The 23,819-nt window shown below is 35.5% G+C and overlaps 2 protein-coding genes and 1 non-coding gene across 9 annotated transcripts in view; 2 read left to right on the top strand and 1 right to left on the bottom strand.

Moving 5' to 3' along the window:
• The window catches only part of PIGB (phosphatidylinositol glycan anchor biosynthesis class B), a 33,521-nt gene extending 10,797 nt beyond the window's left edge, over window positions 1-22,724 (top strand). For all 3 annotated transcript variants that reach the window (XM_008705998.2, XM_040620618.1, XM_008705999.2), the window contains 7 exons: window positions 3,690-3,830; window positions 10,430-10,481; window positions 11,610-11,821; window positions 12,545-12,609; window positions 19,326-19,539; window positions 21,650-21,830; window positions 22,349-22,724. In XM_008705998.2, the coding sequence (XP_008704220.2) occupies window positions 3,690-3,830; window positions 10,430-10,481; window positions 11,610-11,821; window positions 12,545-12,609; window positions 19,326-19,539; window positions 21,650-21,830; window positions 22,349-22,486 (1,003 nt within the window). In that variant the 3' untranslated portion in view covers window positions 22,487-22,724. The remainder of the gene's footprint in view (window positions 1-3,689; window positions 3,831-10,429; window positions 10,482-11,609; window positions 11,822-12,544; window positions 12,610-19,325; window positions 19,540-21,649; window positions 21,831-22,348) is intronic.
• Window positions 4,328-4,434, top strand: LOC121100251. Its single transcript, XR_005832006.1, has one exon. It is a non-coding gene; the product is annotated as a U6 spliceosomal RNA (small nuclear RNA).
• CCPG1 (cell cycle progression 1) overlaps window positions 22,716-23,819 on the bottom strand; it is a 38,276-nt gene continuing 37,172 nt past the window's right edge. For 4 of the 5 annotated variants that reach the window (XM_040620613.1, XM_040620617.1, XM_040620615.1 and 1 more), the window contains one exon: window positions 22,716-23,477. In XM_040620613.1, the coding sequence (XP_040476547.1) occupies window positions 23,288-23,477 (190 nt within the window). In that variant the 3' untranslated portion in view covers window positions 22,716-23,287. The remainder of the gene's footprint in view (window positions 23,478-23,819) is intronic. The other variant, XM_040620616.1, reaches the window with a different exon arrangement.

Here is a 23,819-nt window from a genome sequence, read left to right as displayed (position 1 = left end):
ATTGGTGCAGCTACTATGAATAACAGTATGGAAGTTCCTCCAAAAATTAAAAATAGAAATGCCATATGTATCGGGGCGCCTGGGTGGCACAGCGGTTAAGCGTCTGCCTTCGGCTCAGGGCGTGATCCCGGCGTTACGGGATCGAGCCCCACATCAGGCTCTTCCGCTATGAGCCTGCTTCTTCCTCTCCCACTCCCCCTGCTTGTGTTCCCTCTCTCGCTGGCTGTCTCTATCTCTGTCGAATAAATAAATTAAATCTTTAAAAAAAAAATGCCATATGTATCATCCAGTAATTCCATGTCTGGGTATTTATCCAAAGAAAATGAAAACACCGGGACACCTGGGTGGCTCAATCGGTTAAGCATCTGCCTTTGGGTCAGGTCATGATCCCAGGTCCTGGGATCAAGTCCCACATTGGGCTCCTTGCTCGGCGAGGAGCCTGCTTCTCCTTCTGCCTGCCACTACCCCGTTTGTATTCGTGCGCACTCTCTCTCTGACAAATGAAGAAATCTTTAAAAAAAAAGAAAAAGAAAATGCAAACACTAATATGCACTCCTATGTTTACTGCAGCATTATTTACAATAGGGAAGACATGGAAGCAACCTAAGTATCCATCGATAAGTGAACAGATAAAGAAGGTTTGGCAAATGCACACACACACATACAATGGACCACTACTTGGCCATAAAAAGAATGAAATTTTGCCATTTGCAACAACATGGATGGACCTAGAGGATATTAGTGTGATAAGTCAGACAGAGAAAGATAAATACCATATAATTTCACTTAAAATTGGAACCTAAAAAACAAAACAAATGAATAAATAAACTTAACAGAAACAGACTCACAAATACAGGGAACAAACTGATGGTTGCCAGATGGGTTGGATGGGCAAAACAGATGAAGGGGTTTATGAGGTACAAACTTCCATTTATAAAATAAATAAATCATGAGGATAAGTATAGCATTGGGAATATAGTCAGTAATGTAATAACTCTGTATGGTAACATGATAACTACCCTTTTTGTGGTGAGCATTTTGTAATGTATGTAAATGTCAAATCACTATGTTTTACACTTGCAATTAATAACAATACTGTATATCGACTATACTTCAGCTTTAAAAAGTAAATTAAAGAAAATATATGGACTGGATTTGGGCTTATATAAACTGGGGAAGCAAATACCAAGCAAATGGAACCACCAACGTGAGCAAAAACACAGAGCTGTAACAGGGCTTCATTTTGCTGTGGGCAGGTTGTCCATCCTACCACACACGTGGTCGGAGCACGGGGGAAGGGAAGAATAAGGGATGAGGCTGGAATGGGACTTGGCCCTTCTCCAGATTTTGGACTTTATTCTGTAGGTTGTAAGGAACCATTGAAGGCTTTTGAAAGCATGACATGATCAAATCTGATTTAGGAAGCTCTTGCAGTACCAATATTTGGGATATAATGAAAGGGAGAAAGCCGGAATTTGGTCTAGTTAAGAAGCTACTATCCATTCTTCCTATATTAAAAGGTTGTGGGGAGAATCAAATAAGATCATTTCTGCGTTAGACTACTGATTGTAAGAATAGGCATTCACTTAAGTTTACCTATGATGAGAGCTTTATTATAAGGCTGAGAGTAAAAATAAGGAAAAGAGGCACCTTGTGGCCAGGCCTGGAAGAAAATTATAGACTATCTCAGCCACATAAATGAAATGAATGAATTATGGCAGTTTTGAGGAAAAGTCTGTTCTGTTGTACCTTTATAGCTCAGTCTGTGAATCCATTTTAGTTGTCTAATTTTAAGGCGTAGCTAGTCTCCATTTCTGTCCTCACCGCCAATTGTCCAAATTTCTCTAGGTAGCATTCAATTTGAGAAAATCTGATTAGGTCTGTTAAATGTCATTATCCCTATTTGGACATAGTTTCACACTGGCCAGACTTAGATTGGCTGCCTGTGTTCAGTCAGAAAGAGAGGGTCACGTAGCACAGGCGACCACTGGAAAAGCATTTTCCCCCTGATAAGCATGACAGGTACTATTCCTGGCCTTAGAATATATGACATTCTGCAAACTCCTTTAAAAATCCAAGTTTTATAAATGAAAGATTTCTTTAAGGAGGGACTGAGACTAAGCACTGATTTCTGTAAATGGTAACAATAAAACATCTCCTGTTAGAATTAAATGAGAATCTATATGAAGTGTATAGCGCAGGGCCTCTTAGTAAGTGCTCAGTAAGTGTTGTTGATGACAATGATATTAAATAAAAGAAAATTTGGGGGCAATACAAAAAGAAGACAGCAACTATGAAAATATTCTAGACAAGTGACAGGACTTAATGTAAAATGGTGGGAATGGGAAGGAAACAAGGTGGACATGTGGGGTAAGATGCTGCTATTTAAGGCACTCTAAAATCTTAAGACTGAGAAACTGAGTGATGCTATTAAATATTAGACACTGAACAGGTTCAGGGAAGGTTTGGGCTTATTTCAGATCCTCTGATTTTGAGTGCCAGTAAAGATCTATGTCGAAATACCGAGAAAAGAATAAGAAATCCAAGTCTGAAAGTTTGGAGTGAGGTTAGGACTGGAAGTATATACTTGGGTGTACTCTCAGTAGTTTGACTACAGCAGAAGTTGCAAGTAGGATGCATGCAAGTCAAACCAACCCATGAATATGTTTTCTTTTCACCAGCATAAGGGGTTTTGTTTTGTTTTTGAAGAAACTACTTGGCAAAGTTTTAAAATTGGGAGATCTTACATAAAATCTGGGTTTCTTGTTTCTCTTGAAAAAATGAGAGGCCCAGCAACATTTTGGCCCAAGATTCCTTCATGACAATATCAAATCAGAGCCTCCCCATGGTCTACATCACTCATTTTTATTACTTATGTGGTCTCTGTAAGCATTTGAATTTGAAATCCCTTCTCTTACATCCTCACCAACATTAGAAATTTCTCCATAGCTCGTTATTGGTTAATAGATATATAGTAGTACCATAAAGTTTTATTTTGTTTGCTTTCAATTTTTAGCACAGCTAACACTATTTCCATGTGATAATCCACTGTCTGTAGTCCTCATGATTAAATTATTATAGTTTTCTTTAACCAGTTATTGTGAGAAGTCCTAACAGTAAAAATCCACATTTCTATCCATGATCTTAGAGGTTTGTATGGTAGGCTTTTTATCGATTATACATACAGATCTTTCATTTGGATAAAATTAGCAGCTTATTTTCAAAACAAAATTGTATGTACTCAGAAGCCCAACATTGTCTAAATAATCCTAATATTTCCTTAAATGCATTTATTCTTTTTTTCTTAGAGAATGGTTTTGTGTGACTTTCATCTCCTTAGGAGAGACTTGATAATTTTTCCATCAGGAAAGCAATTGGCAGAGTTGTATGGCTAAAAGTTAGTATACCTTTTGGCAAAACAAGACCAACATTAAGACATAGAATAACTTCTTAATTTAAAGTGCTAGAATTGGGATATTAGAGCTGAAAAAGACCTTAGATATTACCTCTTTTTGTGGAGGAGAAAAATTAAGAGTCAAAAAGTATAACGTACCCAAGTTCACATAGCTATTTATACCAAAAGGAAAATGCTCTCGTTTTTTAAAAAATGTTATATCACAGCATAAATAGTAGATAACTTCTGAACTTATTTCCTAGTTGTCTTGACAATACATTTTCCTTGCATATAGTGTCAAGTACTCGTCCCTGGTGGCACTTGCCTTCATAATTCGTCCCACAGCTATCATTCCATGGATACCTTTGGTCTTCAGACATTTCTGGCAAGAACAGAAAAAGCTTGATCTTATTCTGCATCAATTTTTACCTATAGGGTAAGTATGGCTACAATCCATCTATTAATGTCCATAACCTATAAATTACAGATTATGAACATGATTTTACATCTTGTAGTCAATTGTTATATCTTCTGATGTCAATGAGAATTGTCAGACTAAGGAAACAATATTTCCAAATTTATATTTTATATTTTTATATTTATGATTATTAACTATAATTATTTTAATTTGCTTAAATTGGGATCTTTGGAACTTTTCTCACTTTTCTACACTTCATTTCCTAAATATTTCTCAAGTACATTTTAGAGATACTTGATTCTTTTACATTTGTATAAGGCTTTATAATTTATAATGTGTATTTATATATTACCTCATGACTTTCACAATTCTTGGATTTAGAATTGTGTAGGTATTTTTAGTTTGTAGTGGAGGAGATGGGTGGGTGGGGGGAGCTTGGTGAAATTAAACATGCGCTAGCTGGAGTCATTGGGTTGGCTGCTGTGATGGAACTGGGATTGAAACTCATGTCTTCTGTGCTCAATTCAGTAGCATATATACTCAAATTGGAACAATACAAAGAAGATTAGCATGGCCCCTGTGCAAAAAAACAAAAACAAAACAAAACAAAAATCCATGTCTTCTAATTTTGAGCTCCTAGGATCAAACTTACCCCAAGGATCTAATAAAGTATCCAAAACAGTTATTTATTGAAGGGCTGAATGCATTCTCATTCTTAGAACAGTAATCTTTTTAATATACTAGTATTCACTCTGTATGAGTATATTTGGGTAGGAGTCAAAAAGGCTAAATCATCTAGAAGCCAAGTTGCCACTGTTGTCATTTCTCAGATTTATTAACATTGTTTTTAATGTATTACATTCATTTAGCAAATATTGGTTTAATCCTAGTATGTGCCACATACTGTTCCAGATGCTGGAGATACAGCAACTTAACAAAGTCCCTGCCTTCATGAAGTTTATATTCTAGTGGGAGAAGACAGAAAACTAAAAACATAGGAGCAATATATATCTGCCAAGTGATAAATGCCATAGGAAAAAATAATGAGAGATAAGGATAGAATGCTGGTGTAGGAGGGAAGCACTGTTATTTTTTATAGGGTACCTGGGGAAGACCGCCATAAGGTGACACTGGAGCCAAAACCTAAAGGAATTGAGACAATAAGGAAAGAATATTTCAGGCAAAGAACCAGCAGGTGCTAAGACCTTGATGTAAAGGTGTATTTGGCATATTTGAGGAACAGCAAGGAGACTGGTGTGGCTAAAGGAGAGTGAACTTGGGAGAATATGATAATGAGGTCAGAGAAATAGCAAGAGTTCAGATTACGTAGGCTTTTACACAGGGAGATTAAAAAGCCTTTTTTTCCCTTATCAGCAATACAATGTATAGTTTATTTATTCAACAGGCATTTAGCCGGCTTTGTATCAAGCATTTGATGATTCAGAAGTGAGTGAGATGCAGTATCTGCTCCCAAAGTCAAAATCTATGGGGGGAAAAGAGATACAACAGTAATTCTTGACCAGCAAGATAGAGTGTTCTGAGTAGTTATATAACAAAATGTTGTAGGAGAACAGATAATAAAAAAAGCCTAATTCTGCTTGCAGGGGAAACATTAATAGAAGGTTTATAAAAAGTAGATGATGTTTTAAATAATATCAAGAATGAACATGAGTTTGCCAGGCCTAAGGAATCAGCATGCTTAAGCTGTAAAGGCCTGAAGGAGCCCATTCATATAGATCAAAACTCTTCCCCTGTTTATTTTGAAGGACAATATAGGAAAGAACAAATGAGATAATATATGTGAAAATACTTTGAATTGTACAGTGCATAACAAATATGATTCACAGTCCTGATTAGTCTTATACTCTCAAGTGTTGGTGCACTGAGTTGGCCCCAGCCAACAGCCTTTTACGCATTAAACACCCTTTAAAAATGCAGGGCACCTGGCTGGCTCAGTTGGTAGAGAATGCAATTTGATCTCAGGGTCGTGAATTCAAGCTTCATGATGGGAGTAGAGTTTACTTTAAAAAAACACAAATTTCATCTAACCTATCACCCCACTTTATATATGAGGCATTGGAGGTTCAGAGAAGGAAATGATACCTGCAAGGTCTTTGGTATGATCAGGGTCAGAACTAGAACAGGACTAGAACACCAAACCTCTAGCACCTAGGGCTATTTATTTAAAACGAAAGAAAAGAAAAAGAAAACAAAAACAAAAACAGTTGCATATCCAGACAGGAAAAGTATCTCTAAATATAAGGAAAAATCTTGCATTAGTCTTAGGAAAATTTCTAATATGTAAGGACTACTTCTCTTTGCCTTTTACATGAGAATCTGGGACATCATTTTGTCATTCATTATGTAAAATCAAACGTAATTCAGTTGGCTTTCAGCTGCCACATTCTCACCAACAATTAGCAAGGCAAAACATAGTATGGGACATCATTATAGATCTTACAGGCATTAAGGAGATAAGAGGTTAATATGGACAACCTTTTGCTAATAAATTTGACAATTTGGATGAATGGACAAATTCCTAGAAAAATACAACTTACCAAAACTGACAAAAGAGGAAATAGTAAATATAAATAGTACTATATATATTAAAGTGAATTTGTAATTAAGGACTTTAAACAAAGAAACACCAGGCTCAGAGGGCTTCACTGGTGAATGCTACCATATATTTAAGAAGAAGAAACATCAATCCACATAAACTTTTCCACAGAATAGAAAAAGAATAACATTTCCCAACTCCTTTAATGAAGATAACATACCCTTGATCCCAAAATCTGACAAGGACGTTACAAGAAAAGTCAATTATAAATCAATATATCTCATGACTATGAATGCAAAACTCTTAAACAAATCTTACCAAATTGAATCTAGCAATTTATTAAAAAAGAGAGGGGGGTACTTGGGTGGCTCATTCGATTAAGCATCCAACTCTTGGTTTCAGCTTGGTTCATGATCTCAGGGTCATGAGACTGGCCCTGTGTTGGGTGTAGAGCCTGCTTGGGATTCTCCCTCTCCCCCTCCCACTCCCTTCCCCCCAACTTGTGCACACTCTCTCTTAAAAAAAAAAAAAAATACATCATAACCAAGATTGGTTTTAGTTCAGGAATGTGAAACAGGTTTACTATTTTAAAATCAATCAGTATGATTCATGATGTTAACAGAATAAAGGAGAAAAATTCATAGGACAATCTTAATAGACACAGAAAAGCCACATGATAAAATTAAAAGCCTACTCATGATGGGAGAGGAGGAAACAACCATTAGAAAATGTGTAATAGAAGAGGACTTCACTAATATGACAAAGATTTCTATAAAATGTTATAGCAAAATCATACTAAGTTTTGAAGCACTGAAATCCTTTTCCCTGAGATCAGGGACAATACATGGATGCTTATTTTTTCCCCTGCCGTTTAACAGTATATGTCCTAGTTAGTACAGTAAGGCAAGAAAAACAAATGGTTGGAAACGAAGAAATAAAACTATATGGCATGATTGTATGTAGAAAATCCAAAAGAATCTAGAGAAACTATTAGGATTAGTAAATAAATTCAGCATGTTCACTAAATACAAGGTCAGTATACAAATATTGATTCCATTTGGACACTAAAACTAGTGGGTAAAAGTTTGAGGAATAACAGGATATTTATGTAGTCTCAAAATGTCTCCCCATAAAATATTTATTAATTACAAAGGATAAAAATAATTTTACAGTGGAGAAACTTGACAGACACTTCCTTAATCAAGGAATCAAAGTTAAGGGGTGCCTGGCTGGCTCAGCTGGCAGAGTATGCAACTCTTGATCTCAGGGTTGTGGGTTCAAGCCCCACATTGGGTAAAGAAATTACTTAAAAATAAAATCTTTTAAAAAAATAATTAATTAATTTTAAAAAGAAAAAGGGATCAAAGTTAACACTGTCAGTAATTGGACAGATCGCTATCTGTGCCAATATTTCCCAGTTCTGATTATTTGTGATTTATGTAAGAGAATTTTCTTGTTTTTCAGAAATACCCACTGAAGTATAGGGATAGAGGTGAGTGAAGTCTGCAACTTATTAAACAGTTCAGGGAAAAAATGCATATTTAAAGAGAAAGAAAAAGATAAAGCAAATATGGTAAAATGTTAACATTTGGGGACTCTAGGTGAAGGATATATGGGAATTTTTTATACTATTCTTTCAACTTTTTTCAGTCAGAAATTATGTCAAAATAAAAAATTAAAAGGAAAACAGAAATATCATTTATGGTGGCATCAAAAAACATCAGATGTCTATGAATAAAGTAATGAAAGGTATACAAGAACTCTACACAGGAAGCTATAAAACCATTATTGGGAAAACTAATGAAGACCTAAATAAATGGAAGAGTATACCATGTTCATGGTTGGAAGACTCTACAGTTTAGAGATACCAACTCAACATAGACTGTGATCTGTATATTCAGTGCAATTCCAATTAAAGCCCAGTATAGGGTGTGTATGTGTATGAACTGATAAAGCTGATTTTAAATTAAGTGGAATACAAAATACCAATATTAAAATCAGAGAGAAAAAAAATGTTGGATGACTTACACTACTAGATATTAAGATGTATTACAAAGTTAAAATAATTAAGACAACTTAGAATTAGTGCAAGGTAAAACAGACTGGTGGAACACAATAGTTCAGCAATAGACCCAGACATAAAGTCATTCATTTATGATAATAGTGATAAGGCAGTGCAGTAGAGAAAGGATAGTCTTTTCAATAAATATATAATTAGCTGGATATCCATATGGGAAAAAAATTAATATTGACCCCTTCTTGCCACCATAAACAAAAAAATGAAAATCCAGGGAATTATAGATCTTAAAGTAAAGGTAAAGGGTAAAGTAAATGCATATCTTGCATTTCTTCAAGATATGATAGAATATCTTCATGACCTTGAGGCAGGCAAAGATTTCTTAAATAGAATGTAGTATTAACTATAACGGAAAAAATAATTACATTTGAATACATTAAAATTCAAGACTTTTGTTCATCAGATTCACCATTAAGAGAAATAGCAAGACACAGACTGGAAGATATTTGCAGTACAAAACACAACACCAAGAAAAGAGGTCTATCAATTATATACAGAACTTGTACAAATGTATAAGAAAGAGATAATAGAAAATTGATTTTAAAACCTGAACACATACTTCAAAAGATATTTAAATGGCCAAGAATATAAAGGTACTCACCTCATTAGTCACCAAGGAAATATCAATTAAAACCACCATGACATTCTAGTATACATCTACCCCAGTGCCTGAAAGGATATAGAGCCTTTATATAGTCCTGTGGGAATAAAAATTGATACAACCACTTTGGAAAACTACAAGAATTTACTAAAATTGATTGCACTTACACCCTGAGGCCCAGTAATTCAATCCTAGGTATATACTCAGCAGAAATGTATATACATACATTTGGAAAACAAAAGGCGCATAAAAGAATGTTCATAGCACTGTTCATAGCTTAAAAAAGGAAAGCAGCGTCCATCAACAGAATAAATACACTGTGACAGATTAATTCAGTGGAATACTATATAGTATTATAAATCAATGAACTATTGCAATGTACAAAAAATGTGGTTAAATCTCACAAATATGATTGAAGGAAACTGGACATGAGTACTACAGGGTGATTTCATTTTTGTAAAATTCAGTAAAAGGTAAAACATCTACACTATCAGAAGACTGGATAGTGGTCGTCTTTGGGAAGGGAGTGGAGATTGATTGGAAAGATAGAAGAGCTTTTGAAGTGCTAATGCTCTGTATCCTGGTCTATAGGACAGTTACACAGTTGTGTTCATATAGTGATGATTGATGAAGGCTTATACTCCTAGTGTGCTTTTCTGTGGATATGTTTATAGTAGGCAGCCACTGAGATGGCCCCCACTGATCCCATCCTCTTGATATTCATGCATTTGTATAATCTCCCTCCCTTGAGCTTGTGCTGGGCATTTTGACTCAATTCTAACAAATAGAAATGTGGCAGAAGGGATGTCACTTCCAAGACTGGGTTATAAGGACGGTGGCATCCATCTTAGATGCCCATCTTACTCTCTTTGCTGATGCCAGTCTCCATGTGAGGAGGTAGTCTTTAAAAAAAAAAAAAAAGTGACATGTGGGAGACTGAGCCCCGCCAACAGCCATGTTGAGTGAGCTTGGAAGCATATTTCCCCAGCAGCACCAGTCAAGCCTTCAGATGAAACTTTAGCCCCAGCCACCATTTTGACAATTCATGAGAGGCTTTGATCCAGAGACACCAGCTAAGCTCCTCTTGGATTCTTGACCCACAGAACAATGAGGTAATAAATGTTCATAGTTTAAGTTGCCAATGTTCAGGGTAATTTGTTGTGTGGCAATAGATAATGCAGTGTTTATTAATTTTAGAAAGTCTCCTTAAATACAGCTTCTATCAGTGAAAGATCTTGCAATGTGTAAATCCATATTCAGTTGACAAAATTGTAAGGCATTTTTAAATTGACTTTTGATACCAAGCATTTGCAAAGCCGTATGCCAGTACTGGATTTTCAGTAAGTTCGGAATGTTAATCACCCTTCTATTTTGTTTTTCAGATTTGTCATTTTGAGTTTGTCTCTGATAATTGATCGTATTTTTTTTGGTCAAGTAAGTAAAAATATATTAAGCTAATGGCTATTTTTAAGCTAACCATTTATTACACTACCTTTATTACACTACCATTTATTACACTAAACTCAGCCTGACCTATTAATCTATGAATATTTGGGAAGACAGGCAAATCACTTTTTAAAAATTTTATGGGATACATTAAAAAAAAAACAACTATTGGCATATGGCTTTCATTCAATTTGCTGTGTTTTCTATAAAACAGAATTGTGTATTCATAGTTGAAGTTAAAAGGAGTCCATTTTATGGCATTTTTGTCAAGTTTGTACAATTTAGTCAGGTTTGTAACAAAGGTTAAATTTTTAAATTTTAATTGACCTCAAGTTAATCATTCAGAATTTCAAGTTAATCAGAATACTCTCTTCAGGCATTTGATTTGACATTTTAATGTCATGACTGTTGGTAAATGGCCTTTGGTTGCTTTGAAGTTCCCTGATTTTAAAGGCACTTAGGGCCTCTGGAATCAGATCGCCACAAATTGAAAGCTAGTAACCTTCATTATTAGCTTTGTGACCTTGGATAAGTTAGGTACCTTTCTTGCCAGTTTCCTCAACTGGAAATAACTGTGGTACCTGTTTCATAAGGTTGACGGATCAAATGAGATAATGCCTGTAAATGACTACAACAGTGCCTGGCAGAAATGAGCACTTACTGTTAACCATTGTTGTTGCTATTAATTATCTGCTTTGTGCAACAATTCAAAAGGTAATGTTCTCAAAGCTTTAAATTTTAATGTGTGATATCATAAGGTACTAAAGTACCTTTAATATGGGTAACACACATATTCATACAAAAACGATTTTTGAGGATCGTCTTACCTCTTATTGTATGCAAAACTTACATTGTCAAAATACAGATGAACGTTTATTCATGCTTTCTTGAACTGCAGAAACCTAGATTTTTTTTTACAAATTAACAGAACACATTAAAACTTAGAACATTAAAAATGAATAAAGAATGATTTCTTGTGGTTATTAATCAAAATTATTAATATCAAGTATTGTTTGGTTTTTAGACTTCATTCAAGATTCTGCCAAATTCCCTAATGCCAAAGATTCGTACTTGGCACTAATACATTTCTATTTCTTTTTCCATCAACTATGCCAGTGGACCCTGGTTCAGTATAACTTTTTGAAATTTAACGTGCTTCAGAATTTGGGAACATTTTATGGTTCTCATCCGTGGCACTGGTACTTCAGCCAAGGATTTCCAGCTGTCTTGGGTACTCACTTACCCTTCTTTATTCATGGCTGCTTTCTGGCCCCAAAGAGGTACCGAATACTTTTGGTAACTGTGCTGTGGACACTGCTAGTTTATAGGTAAGATTTTATTTGTTCAAATAATTAAATTTTTTAATGTCACCAAGAATTTAAATTCTTCAAAAAGTAAATTGTTTATCTTCTGAAGATGTATTAACTCTTATGATTTGTTAGTAGGGATTATTTAGCAGACAGAAAAGGTAATAATTATGCTGATGCTCAGAATGAATACTTCTGATATGTATAGTTTGCTTGACCAGAAGTACATTCAGTTTTTAAGTTGAAAAAATTTTATTTGCTTTTAAACACTGAAACTACCAAAATTTTAAGTATTGAAGGACCAGAGAAATTATATTTTTAAATGAAAATGTATATATTTTTATATATATGTATATTTTTATGTATATTATATATATGTATATATTTTTATTCCAAATATATTTATTTTATTCCAAATTTGAGTAATATGACTTAACTGGATTGGTAATAGAAATCTTTTTTAAATCTTTTTTAGAATGTAATTGTACTTTAGAATCTCACATTGACATCACATATTAGGATTACTTTAACACACCATCACCTTATAACTAACAAATAATGAGACTGCATCCTGAAGGATGAAATTGTCTCAATATTAAAAAAAACAGATTGTTAATTATATTATATTAAAAAAAACAGATTGTTAATTATATTATATTATAATTAACAGATTGTTAATTATATTTATATTTAAATATATTTATTTCTCAAACTGTCCTGTAATTCTCTTAATTTTTTTTTTAGCATGTTGAGCCACAAAGAATTCAGGTTTATCTATCCAGTTTTACCATTTTGTATGGTGTTTTGTGGTAAGTATTTTTGTTTAATATAGAAAAAGTTGTATTTATATAGACATAGTTAAGACAATAAATTTTCCTTAAGCATTAAAATATTTTTCAACTAAGCTAAATGAGAAATGCTTCTTAATTACAAGTTATATTACTGCAGTATTCTTAATTACAAGTTATATTACTACAGCCTAAATGTACTTTTTCCTGTGTCCTATAATGTGATATAAAAAACGTAAGGATTTAATATCCAAAGGACCTTTGGGTGGTGGTGGTTTGTGGCTAGTAGGAATCTTTAAAGTAATGAAATATGTCTATTTTAGAATAGCATTTTAAGTTTATGATTAAACTATGAAATTCTTCATTCCACAAATGAAAAATATATTTATAGCTGTTGAAACTACTTTTTAATGCTTCTTCATACACATCTACCCCTTTAAGATTCACTCTAATGCATATGCAATTTTTAAAGTGATCCACACCTCTGATTTTATTTCTGGACTTTTCTCCATTTTTCCATTAGGTCTTTTGCAGTAATTTTTTTATATGTAACTTCCACCAATCTTAACAGTACTCAACTCTGAAAAATGTGAATTTTTACACTGGTTGGTTTGGATAAACTATGAATTGAAACGTTATTAACTTCAATTCAGAATAAACAACTTGGCTTCCCTCAAATATTAACACTAAAAAAAAAAATCACTGGACTGGGGAGGGAAGAAATAAGTATACAACTGAGACTGGAGGCTGGGAAAAACTAGGGAGTTAATGATATCAAACTTTTGCCTTAAAAAAAAAAAAAACCAAACAACCCACTGAGTTAAGCAGCCACCTTTGCCCAAGTTTTCATCATCTCCTACAGATGTCAGATGTACTCTCTTCAATTGAGATACAAATGTAATTTACATATATATGTACATTATGATATATATATATACACACACACATAATTTACATATGAATATATACACACAAACATACATCTAAATATTTGATACATCTGAAGTGCTGAAACCAAAGTTCGAGTTATTATAGTGTCACTTCATATGTAGATGCAGGCACAAAATATAGGCATCTAACAGCTATTTGGCAAGTCTTAAGAGTAGTGGGCCCATTCACCAGAGCAGATCTGCAAATCTGTTCATCAATCACTATTCAGATTTAAAAGTTTTCTTTACAACCACTTGAGCTGGAGTTGGAGTTATAATAAGTCAAGTCTGGTTTCTGCCCAGATGTGTTGCTATACTGGAGCTCAAATATTTGTGTGTGTTGTTTGGTCAGTTTAGGAACTTGGATTCATCCCATTTTTATAATTCGAGGTTTTCTAGCATTCCACTTCTGTGCCGTGTCTTTACAGAGTGTTTTAGAGAAAGGCTGGGTTGTCTGAATCATCATTCCCACTCCAAAAGAATGAATCTTTTAAGTGGCAGGTTCTTGGTAATCTGTTTTCAATCTCAAAGATTGAGATAAAATGCCGATGAGGGTTGAAGAGGACCCTTTCTAATGAACAAGAATCAGCCTTTGTTCTGTCCTTTGTCCACTCAGAATTATCCCTAAAGGACTGAACTAGCAAAACCCCTCATCTTCTCAGAGGATGTGATCCCTCCTCTGGACACAAATACCTACGGTCCTTGAATTGGACCTGAAAATTCTAATTCCTAGGGGACTTGTACTCCCACTAACAGTCAGTAGTGAGCTCACCTGGACAGTAGTCTTTGGATGTTCAGAACAGTGGTAGACAAGAGTTCTCTTTGGAGTTGTTTTAAATGGCCCAGTTTGTGTCTTTTCTAACTACACGAAATCTTGAGTTATACTGTACCTCAAATCTCAGTTTTTATTCTTTTATGACCTATTCTAACCTGATTTTTATATTAACACAACAACTATCAGCAATTGCTGTTTAACAGCCACGTTAAGTTTAAGGCCCAACTCATGCAGGGCCTTAAAACCCAGTGGCTTAAAACTTACTATGTCTGTACTTGGCTCATGGTCACTTCCACTACATTCTTTTGGTCAAAGCAAGTTGCAAACCCAGGCCAGATTCAAGAAATGAAAAATAAACTTCAGGCTCAGGTAGGGATTGGACACGTGAAGGGGGATAATTGCAGACACTTTTTTCAATCTACAGTAACTTCTCTTACCTAATTTGAATTTCCCTCAGTTCTATCCAGAATAGGACTAACTCTGGAAAACATACCTTCTGCAATTGGCTGTGATCCTTAATGAACTGTATAACCTTGTGCCTCAGTTTCCTTATCTGTAAAAGAAATGTGCCATTGGTCTAGTAACATTGAAATTTTTAGTTGAACCTCTGTCATTTGTGCTGATGAGGTTTCCAACACCTGCTCCTAATTCTAGGTTAGGTATCTGCCTCCTCTGTTTTTACCACAGTGGCCAACGCAGACTTGTCTCTGTTTCTCTATAAGCTGATTTATCAAAACTGCACATGCACATTGTTTCAAAAAGCCATTCCCAAAGTTTGTTTTAAAAAACAATGGTTCCCTCCCCTTCCTCCCAATTCCCCTCTTCAGAGGTACTTACATACTTTCAGGTGGTTATTTTGATAATTTATCTCTTTACATAAAAAGCTAATTATGCCCTTAAATATCTTTGTTTTTGGCATTAGCTAGGACTTCTATGAAAATAGCTTTATTTCCTTAGCAAAGTAGCAACATAAAATTCTTCCTGATACCTCTGTGCCCAATATTCTCCTTATTGTTCTTAAAAAAGTCTCTCTTTAAAAAAAAAAGATTTAAAAAGTAGTCGCTTTCCCAGGCCCATTCTCCTGTATGTTCCATCCCAGAATTAAACCACCCTTTGTTTTTTTTCATGTAAACACTGAATTTAAGTTAACTGAACAGCTTTCCCAGAGAAAAGTCCCTGGTTGGTAGAACTTGGTAGAGATCTTTTTCTTGGGCTTTTAGATTGGGTTTTCTATTAAGTCTTGTCAAAACAAGGGTGCATCCTTCCTACCCCTGTGTTTGATGGGATCAGTAATGTACAGCCCCTGACTTTTCTCATCTTCTCCATTCCATGAACCTTACCTTGGTAAGAAGGAACTCATCAGTCCTTGCTTAAGAATACAGATTATAACACGAAGTATCCAAAACTTAAAAGTAACTGTATCAAGATAAATCATATGATTAGGAGATACGGCTGAGTGAAGAAGAACCAATTCATGTAGGGCCTTCTTATATACTCAAGTTTTTAGATTTTATCCTGGAGAGTAGTCAGCTGGGACATAATGGGCTTAAAACTTTAACAGTGATCCGAGGATAGTGATTGGATAAGAACCCAGTGTGTTTATTATAAAAATAAACTCATGGTACAAAAAGAAAAAACCCAATAATGTCATCCTCTAATCATCTAGCTCCATTTCCCAGAGATAATTATCAGTCTTTTAAATTCTTAAAACTTCCTCTTTTATGTATCTTTTTGTTGGCATGGATAACAGGAGCAAATTACATATTCTGGGATGTTATTTAGCGTTGAGTTAGAAAGACTTACTATGGTAGCATGCCCTCACACACGACTCACTTTCCACAATTTTAGTAACCTGCGCCAACCGCGATCCCGATGATCCCCTTTCTGACCTATCCTCGGGTCAGCAGTAGCCTAACACTACATCACGGTGTCTACGTCATTTACCGTATCTCATCACATAGGCATTTTACCATCTCACATCATGACAAGGAAGATGGCTACAGTACATAAGAAATTTTGTGACCACATTCAACTTTTATTACAGTATGCTGTTACATTTGTATTTTACTATTAATTATTATTAATCTCTTACCACGTCTACTTCGTAAGTTAAAACTTCATCCTAGGTGTGTATAGGAAGAGTATAGGGTTCTGTACTATTGGAAGTTTTAGGCATCCCCCAGGGGTCTGGAATGTATTCCCCGCAGAGAAGGGGGGGCTACTGTATGTGAAAGGAAGGTGTCTGAATTCGGACAAGTAGTCAGCCAGGTTCATACTAAGTCTTTATTCTCATGGAAATTACATGAGAGGCCGAAAGATTTCTGTAAGTGGTTTACAGAATAGAAGCAAGCTTGTGTTCACAGAATCTTCAGTAATTGGGAGAGCGGTCTCACATTTCAGGTTAGATAATGCTTACGTTACATTGTGCTGACTATCCCATTGTGAAGCTTGCTCACTTTAGGGTGAATCCTTTCAGTGAGAACTGCATATTATCTGTATGTACAGTTATGTAGACTTACTAGACAGCAGCTACTAGGATCTTATTGCCTTTTTTTAAATACTGAAGAAACCATACTGCTTCCCTGTAAGAAAACTGTGAATCCTAAGCTGCTCTTGTGCCGCAGACTAGCACTGCAGCTGTATTTCCAGCTCTCCCTTTACCAACTCCAGGTTCTGAAATCCTCTTGAGAATGTTCAGTGTCAGATAGTTTGAAAACCCTGGGAGTATTCAAACCCAAGTCTGTTCAACTGTTCCTTCTTTCCTTCTCTTTCCAGCATTTTCTGTATATTTTTTTCCAAAATAACAGGGAAATTCAGTTCTCTTTGAAAGGGTCCATCCTAATATCACCACAAAGAAAATATAAAATATAAGCATTGCCTGATTTAAGACTCTCCTCCGTACTACAGCAGCTGGAAACACAAACACATCTTCTTCCAGCATTCTACCGAAAATGCCATTTTTACAGCATTCACCACCATGCACTCCAGGTGTAGGTCAGTCACCATACCATTGTCCCTAAAGCCCGTTTCAAGGAACATTTAGTGAGTGAAGACTGTTGATGAGTCAACATTTCACACATGCCCAAGTTACACTTCATTTGAATATTCCTAAGGGCAAGTTGTCTTCTAAAGCACCTTGCCAGGATAGCCTTTACTGTAGCTTTTTGTAATCTGAGGCCACTAGGTGTATTTGGTTTTTTTCCTGTCTACCCAAGAAAGCACAGCTTTTAAGCCTGCTGGTCTATTAGCTCTGTGACTGGAATTAGTACAGTAAGAGAACTTCTGGAATCCTATTTCAATTCTAATAAAGCTAATTCTAGTTCTCAAACTTTTAGTAGGTTCCTCATTTTACCACTGCAAACATAAATTTAGATATATTTTAAATGTAGGTATAGTTTTCTTGTTCTTCCTACATTTTTTATCACATTACTTTTTAAAATGTGCTTTGGCTAATCAGCTGTCTCAAGTAGTAGTAAGTGAGAGGGATGAACTATAGGTAATGTTATCTAGAACATTTCCTGGAGGAACGAAATTGAGCATCTAAGATTTAGTTCAGCTCTCAAGTAAGTGGCAGGTATCAGATACCCTGGAATAGATGCAGTTATTTTAACTATTTTCAACAGCTAAAATTTCAATTATTATATATTATTTATATACAACATATTATTTATAATCTTCAGAGCAATGAATACAGATGAGAGAAGAGCTATAAAGGCACCACACCTAATTAAGATACATTTAAGTGTACAAACAAAAGGTATCTTCAGTTTTTCCTAAACCAAATGTTAATACATACCGTCTTTTTAATTTATGACAATGGTAAGTTGAGAGACTGAGTGTCTTCAGTGAATGTGAAGAATTAGATGTGATTTAAGTAAATCACAGGTCTTACTTTGCTCCTGATTTTGAAACAATCCCTCCTAGGCCAACTTTATGTTAGTGTCCTTAAATGGAAACAGTTCAAAATTAATTTTATTGATGTTCAGTTATTTTCAGTGATTGAGCCAAGCTAAGACAGCTGATAGCAGTCAGTCAGGTGACGATCATGGAAAACAGTGCCCAAGCCCCAGTGGGAATTAGTGCTAAAATTTTAGGCAAGCCACAGACTGGATCCTGGATACCCAAATTCCAAGAGAACAATTAACTAATTCCATGGAGACAGTACATGTGGAGTATGAACAAAATGTCAAGTTCATTAATAAGCTTATTATTTTCCAATGCAAAGGCCTTTTTTTTTATGGGTATTTTCAACAGCTCCTTATGTGCTCATTATCAATGGCTACTGCTGGTGAGGAGGACTATAGGAAGGGGGTGGGGGACTTTTACTTTTCATTTACTCTATTTGTTCTGCTTGGTTGTTTTTGTTTTGTTTTTGTTTTTGCCACATGCAAGAATTACTTTTACAAATTAAAAAAGAAATTGTTCAGCATCTCCAAACTGCCCAACACTGTAGTGAAAGAAAAGACATACTTCCTTCAGAAAAAGATATCCATGCCACCATACATAAAATAACTACTGAAAAATCTTCCAGTGGTCTGTTTTTCTAAGAGAACACTCTGCTGCACTTCCTCCAGAATTACGGAGACTTATTGTACACAAGCCATTGCTAGTGCTTGGGGGATTAAAGAGAAGAGACAGATAAATGAACTACTATGTACCAGGACAAGCACTGGACGTCATACTTGGAAAAATTATCCCATTTGCCGATGGGGAAAATAACACTCAGCTAAGTAAAGAAAGCAACCTGTGCCAGAGTTAGAATTCAAATTTGGGTCTGTTGGACTCCCTAGCCATTCTTTTTCCACTATCCAATTCTTTTTTCTAGAAAAAGGTTAAGACCCGAGGACAATGACTGTGAATGCTTAGAGAAATTATGAAGATGACCTACTGCTTATTTCTTGTTTTTCCATGATACCATTTCAGTTTGTGCTACTTCCATTAAAGGTTACAAATATATTTGCAGTTAACATTTGCTTAGCTATCCTAAAACAACAATGTCAGTATTATGGTTCAATGTGTCTGTCTTCATACAGGGTACTCTCTAAACCACCTGAAAATGTGGAAGAAACCAGCTCTCAGTTTCCTGTTTTTATCGAATATGCTCCTCGCCCTCTATACTGGTTTAGTTCATCAACGAGGTACTCTTGATGTCATGACTCATATTCAAGAACTCTGTTACAATAAACCCAATAAATCTTCAGCTTCAGTATTTATAATGATGCCTTGCCACTCTACTCCTTATTATAGGTAATAAAAGTTGTTCCACTCTATGCTATTAAGAAAATGAAACAAACTGGGGCGCCTGGGTAGCGCAGTCGTGTGTGATCCCGGCTCAGGGTGTGATCCCGACTTTCTGAGATCGAGCCCCGCATCGGGCTCCTTGCTTGGTGGGAAGCCTGCTTCTCCCTCTCCCACTCCCCCTGCTTGTGTTCCTTTTCTCGCTGGCTGTCTCTGTCAAATAAAGAAATAAAATCTTAAAAAAGAAAATGAAACAAACTACTTTAAAATTCCTTTCAGATTTCTGAGTTTGATAAGTGATCAAATGACTAAGAAATCTGAAACTTTATCCATATATATTCACTGAATTTTAAAAGCCATTTGAACTATGTCAATGAAAATCATATACCACGTTTAAATAAACTTCATTTTAAAAATATGAACGACTTACATTTAAATGATCTGCTTTAAATGTAATATATTTTATAGATTATTTGAAGGTAACCGTAGTAAAAGAAATTATCATTGAGCTTACTACAAATCTTTGTAATACATCTTCTATTTTAAAATTTTGAATTAATCTCAAAACACTGGATTCTACTCCAGATTTACTACTGGGCTGCTGCCCTCGTCTTAAACCAGTCTTTTTGAATCTCTCTTTGTATTAGTTGTCTCACCTATAAAAGTTAGGAAATTCAATTAGATGATATTCTGATGCATGAATTAAGTATTGCTGAGAAATACAACACTAAAACTGCCTTAACTATGCAGGACATTTAAAAAGAAATCCATTTGGTCCTATGCTTCCAAGTGCCTGATAACAGTACAAGGATAAAGCAAACTGCTTTTCTTCAAATAGTTCTACATCTCCTTAACCTAGCTTTAAACAGTCTGAAGTTAATTTTCCATGTGCATATTCAGTCAACTAAATATCAAAGCTTGGTATCATTTTAAGATACTTAACTGAATCATTAATGCCAATCATTAATATACAATTTGGAAAGTTGGGACTGCCTAGCAAAAGCCACAGGTTAGATGTAAGACCCAAATATCCCTTCAAGTTGAGGTTCACCTACAATATAGGAAAGACTAGAGCTGAGAGCGGGACATTCACTCTCCCTCCATGCCCACATTCGCAGTAACACTGCAGAGAACAGGAATTCTAGAGGCATCAAGATGCTCTCCATACATGGTTGTATGGTTGATGTCTTAGGCTTTGAGTAGTTCACCAGGTTCTCATCTTACATTTTTCAAACTGTACAATGGAGCGCAAAAAAAAAAAAAATCTCTAATGCCTACTTTGAGCTAGAAGGCCTACAGCTTTTTCTCAGCTTGTTTTGGTTTTCTCCCTGAAGCAAAGACCTTCCTCTCCTAAATTATACAAGTCACGAAGTGTTAGGTCTTGTGTAAATTTACTTTGTATGCAGTCCATAGATAACATAAACCTCTAACACGTGTTTATTTTCCTTACGCAGTTATAAACATAGCTTTTGCAGGGCCCAAGTAACTGGCTTAAGTTGTCATAATTCATCAATCCATCTTTTTTACATGCAGTCTATTCTATGCCACAATAAAACCATTACTAATATGGATTTGAATCAGTGAACGCATGTTGCTATTACTAAATCTTATTTATATAAATGTGAACCACCACCACCACCCCCCCACAGGAACATCTAAGGATGTGATCCATCCCCTTTCAGAGCAGAAAGGGAAGAGAGCAAGAACCCTTTCTGGTTCATGAAGTTTTCTACCTTGCCAATTAAGCCTATGGGGAATTATACTCTTATTAACGAGTCACCCACTTCATCCCAAAGGCCCCTTCCATTCCTGGAAAAGCATACTCATGTTGGAGAATAGAGTCTCCCACACGGCTGACTTACTATCCCACCTTGAAATGGAGTTTCATGCTTTAGTTTGGACTTGAAGGTCATGCTACTGCTGCACCGGCACAGGGTGTAAGAATCCTCTTGTCCGCCTTTGAGAAAACTACATGAAAGGCTTGCTTCTTCACCTTCATGGGACCCAGTTTAGATTCTGACTTTACATTTTGTTATGTGAACACGACAGATCTTGAGAGTAACTGGAAAACTCACCTTTTTAACTTCTTGTAACTATTATGATAACTTTCTCTTCACAGCCATGTCCACTACCCACTTCCAATGAGATTTCTCCAATGTCCCCCAGACCTGACTGGAAAAAGGCAGTACCTTGATGAAGCAGATACATTCTATCTGAATCCCTTAAACTGGCTAGATAAAGAGTTTCACAATGATTCCACATTGCCTACGCACTTGATCATCTTCAGCGTTTTAGAGGAGGTAAGGAAACATGAAAAGGGAAAACTCACTATTTCACCTCAGGTTTAGCACTCAGGTAAACAGACAACAAAACTTTTTTATGGTCCCTTTCAAGCCCCATATTTTGTTACTGGTTCTTTTCCCTGGCCAAAATCCATCCCAGTTCTATAACTATCAAGATATATATGTTACTTACCATGAGTTAATTCTTTCATTAAGAAACTATATTGCTTTGGGGCGCATGGGTGGCACAGTTGGCTAAGTGTCTGGTTCTTGGTTTCGGCTCAGGTCATAATCTCAGAGTCATGAGATTGAGCCCCGTGTTGGGCCCCATGCTCAGTGCAGAGTCTGCTTGAGATTCTCTCTCCCTCTGCCCCCCCCACTTGTGCTCTCTCTCTTTCTCTAAAATTAATTAAAAAAGAAACTATAGTTTTATTAAGAAAAAAGTGGTAGAGGCGCAAATCAGGTCATTCTAAAATTCTTGAAACAGTACTCAGAAAATGTAGCCTTTATTTACTTAAACATTTATTTACTTCTAGGAAATAAGTGCTTTCCTAATTTCAAGCAACTATGAGAGGACTGCTGTGTTCTTCCACACTCACTTGCCAGAAGGTCGAACTGGAAGTCACATACATGTCTATGAACGGAAGTTAGAAGGAACACTCAACAGAAGATGAAACTCTGAACTGTGTTTAAATCTTTCCTAAAGAAACAGACATTGCTGGGCACAAATATTCAGATGCTGCATACATATGCCTGTAAACACTGGGTAAGATTCGTGAACTAGCAAAAAAACCACTGAACTGCTTTACCAAATAGCACTACTGAGGAAATGTATGAAAAATACCACAAAGTATAAAATATATTAATACAAATAAATGCCAGATTTTAAATAAAGACCTTTAGTTTTCCTCATGGTGTAGTTTTATTGTTTCTTCCACAATATTGAGATGTGCAAGAAATTTCACAAGAGAACAAGTCAGCAAGCTCATAAGAAGGCAGCAAATTCTTCACAAGTCAACGGGCTCTTGAACCCACAAAAAGACAAGAAGCAAGTGTAAGATTATAAAATGTTAAAGATGAAATTCCATCACAATGTACTTTTTTCAAGCTCTACGGAAAATTTAACACAAGTATCAGTGTTAATTACACTTTGTCATATGATCTGAGCTTGCTTTAAGCTCATACGCTGAAAGGAAGACTCATTTCATGCACAAAATCTGTTGCATGCCCGGCTTCCATAAAACTACAGTTGAATATTTCCAGTGCCAAAAAAAATTCAGCAAAGCTAAACTACAAGGAAAATGCAAGTTAGTAGGCTTTTGCTTGATGCTTCTGAGCAATAAAGTCATCAAACTGATACTTAGAAGTGACAGAAAGACATTATCTTGATAATTTCATTTTAGTTTCAACACCAAACACTGTAGAAAGCATCCATGTTTCGGTTACCATTTGCTAATTTAACTTAATCATGATGATCAATATTTAGGGTCAAAAGGTAACTGCCCCAATTCTATTTCAAGATTTGCCATGTGTCTTCCATTAGTACGACCATACTTATGCCATTTACCTTCCCTTTTATAAGGTTGTGGCTGAGGGTGCTTCTGCTCTTGTTTTCGATGCCTGGAGTTTTCAATATTTACCATACGTTGCTTTTTATCTGGTCGACTGAAAGCAGTAAACACATTTTTCATCTATGTTAGAGTTAAATTTAAACAAGAAACAATTTTAATGTTTTTCTCCATTAATCTATTATCTGAACACTCTGAAAAAGGATGTTAATCTGAAGTAGAATCCTAACACAACCATACCAAAAAGATTCAGTATTACACTTTTATCCTACAGAAAAAATAGACAAATATACTGCAGTGGCAAAAAAGGGGAAATACTCAACAGATAAATGAAATGTGACAATAAAATAATGAGATGTGTTTCCATTATTTCTCCTCTCATTCAAAAATCAGTCCCTCCCCACTGGCCTCATCCTTCAGCTAGAATATGTACATATCT

The sequence above is a fragment of the Ursus maritimus genome, unplaced genomic scaffold (assembly GCF_017311325.1).
Source record: "Ursus maritimus isolate PB19 unplaced genomic scaffold, ASM1731132v1 scaffold_35, whole genome shotgun sequence".
Classification (NCBI taxonomy): domain Eukaryota; kingdom Metazoa; phylum Chordata; class Mammalia; order Carnivora; family Ursidae; genus Ursus; species Ursus maritimus.
This window is presented reverse-complemented; position numbering and strand designations above follow the sequence as displayed.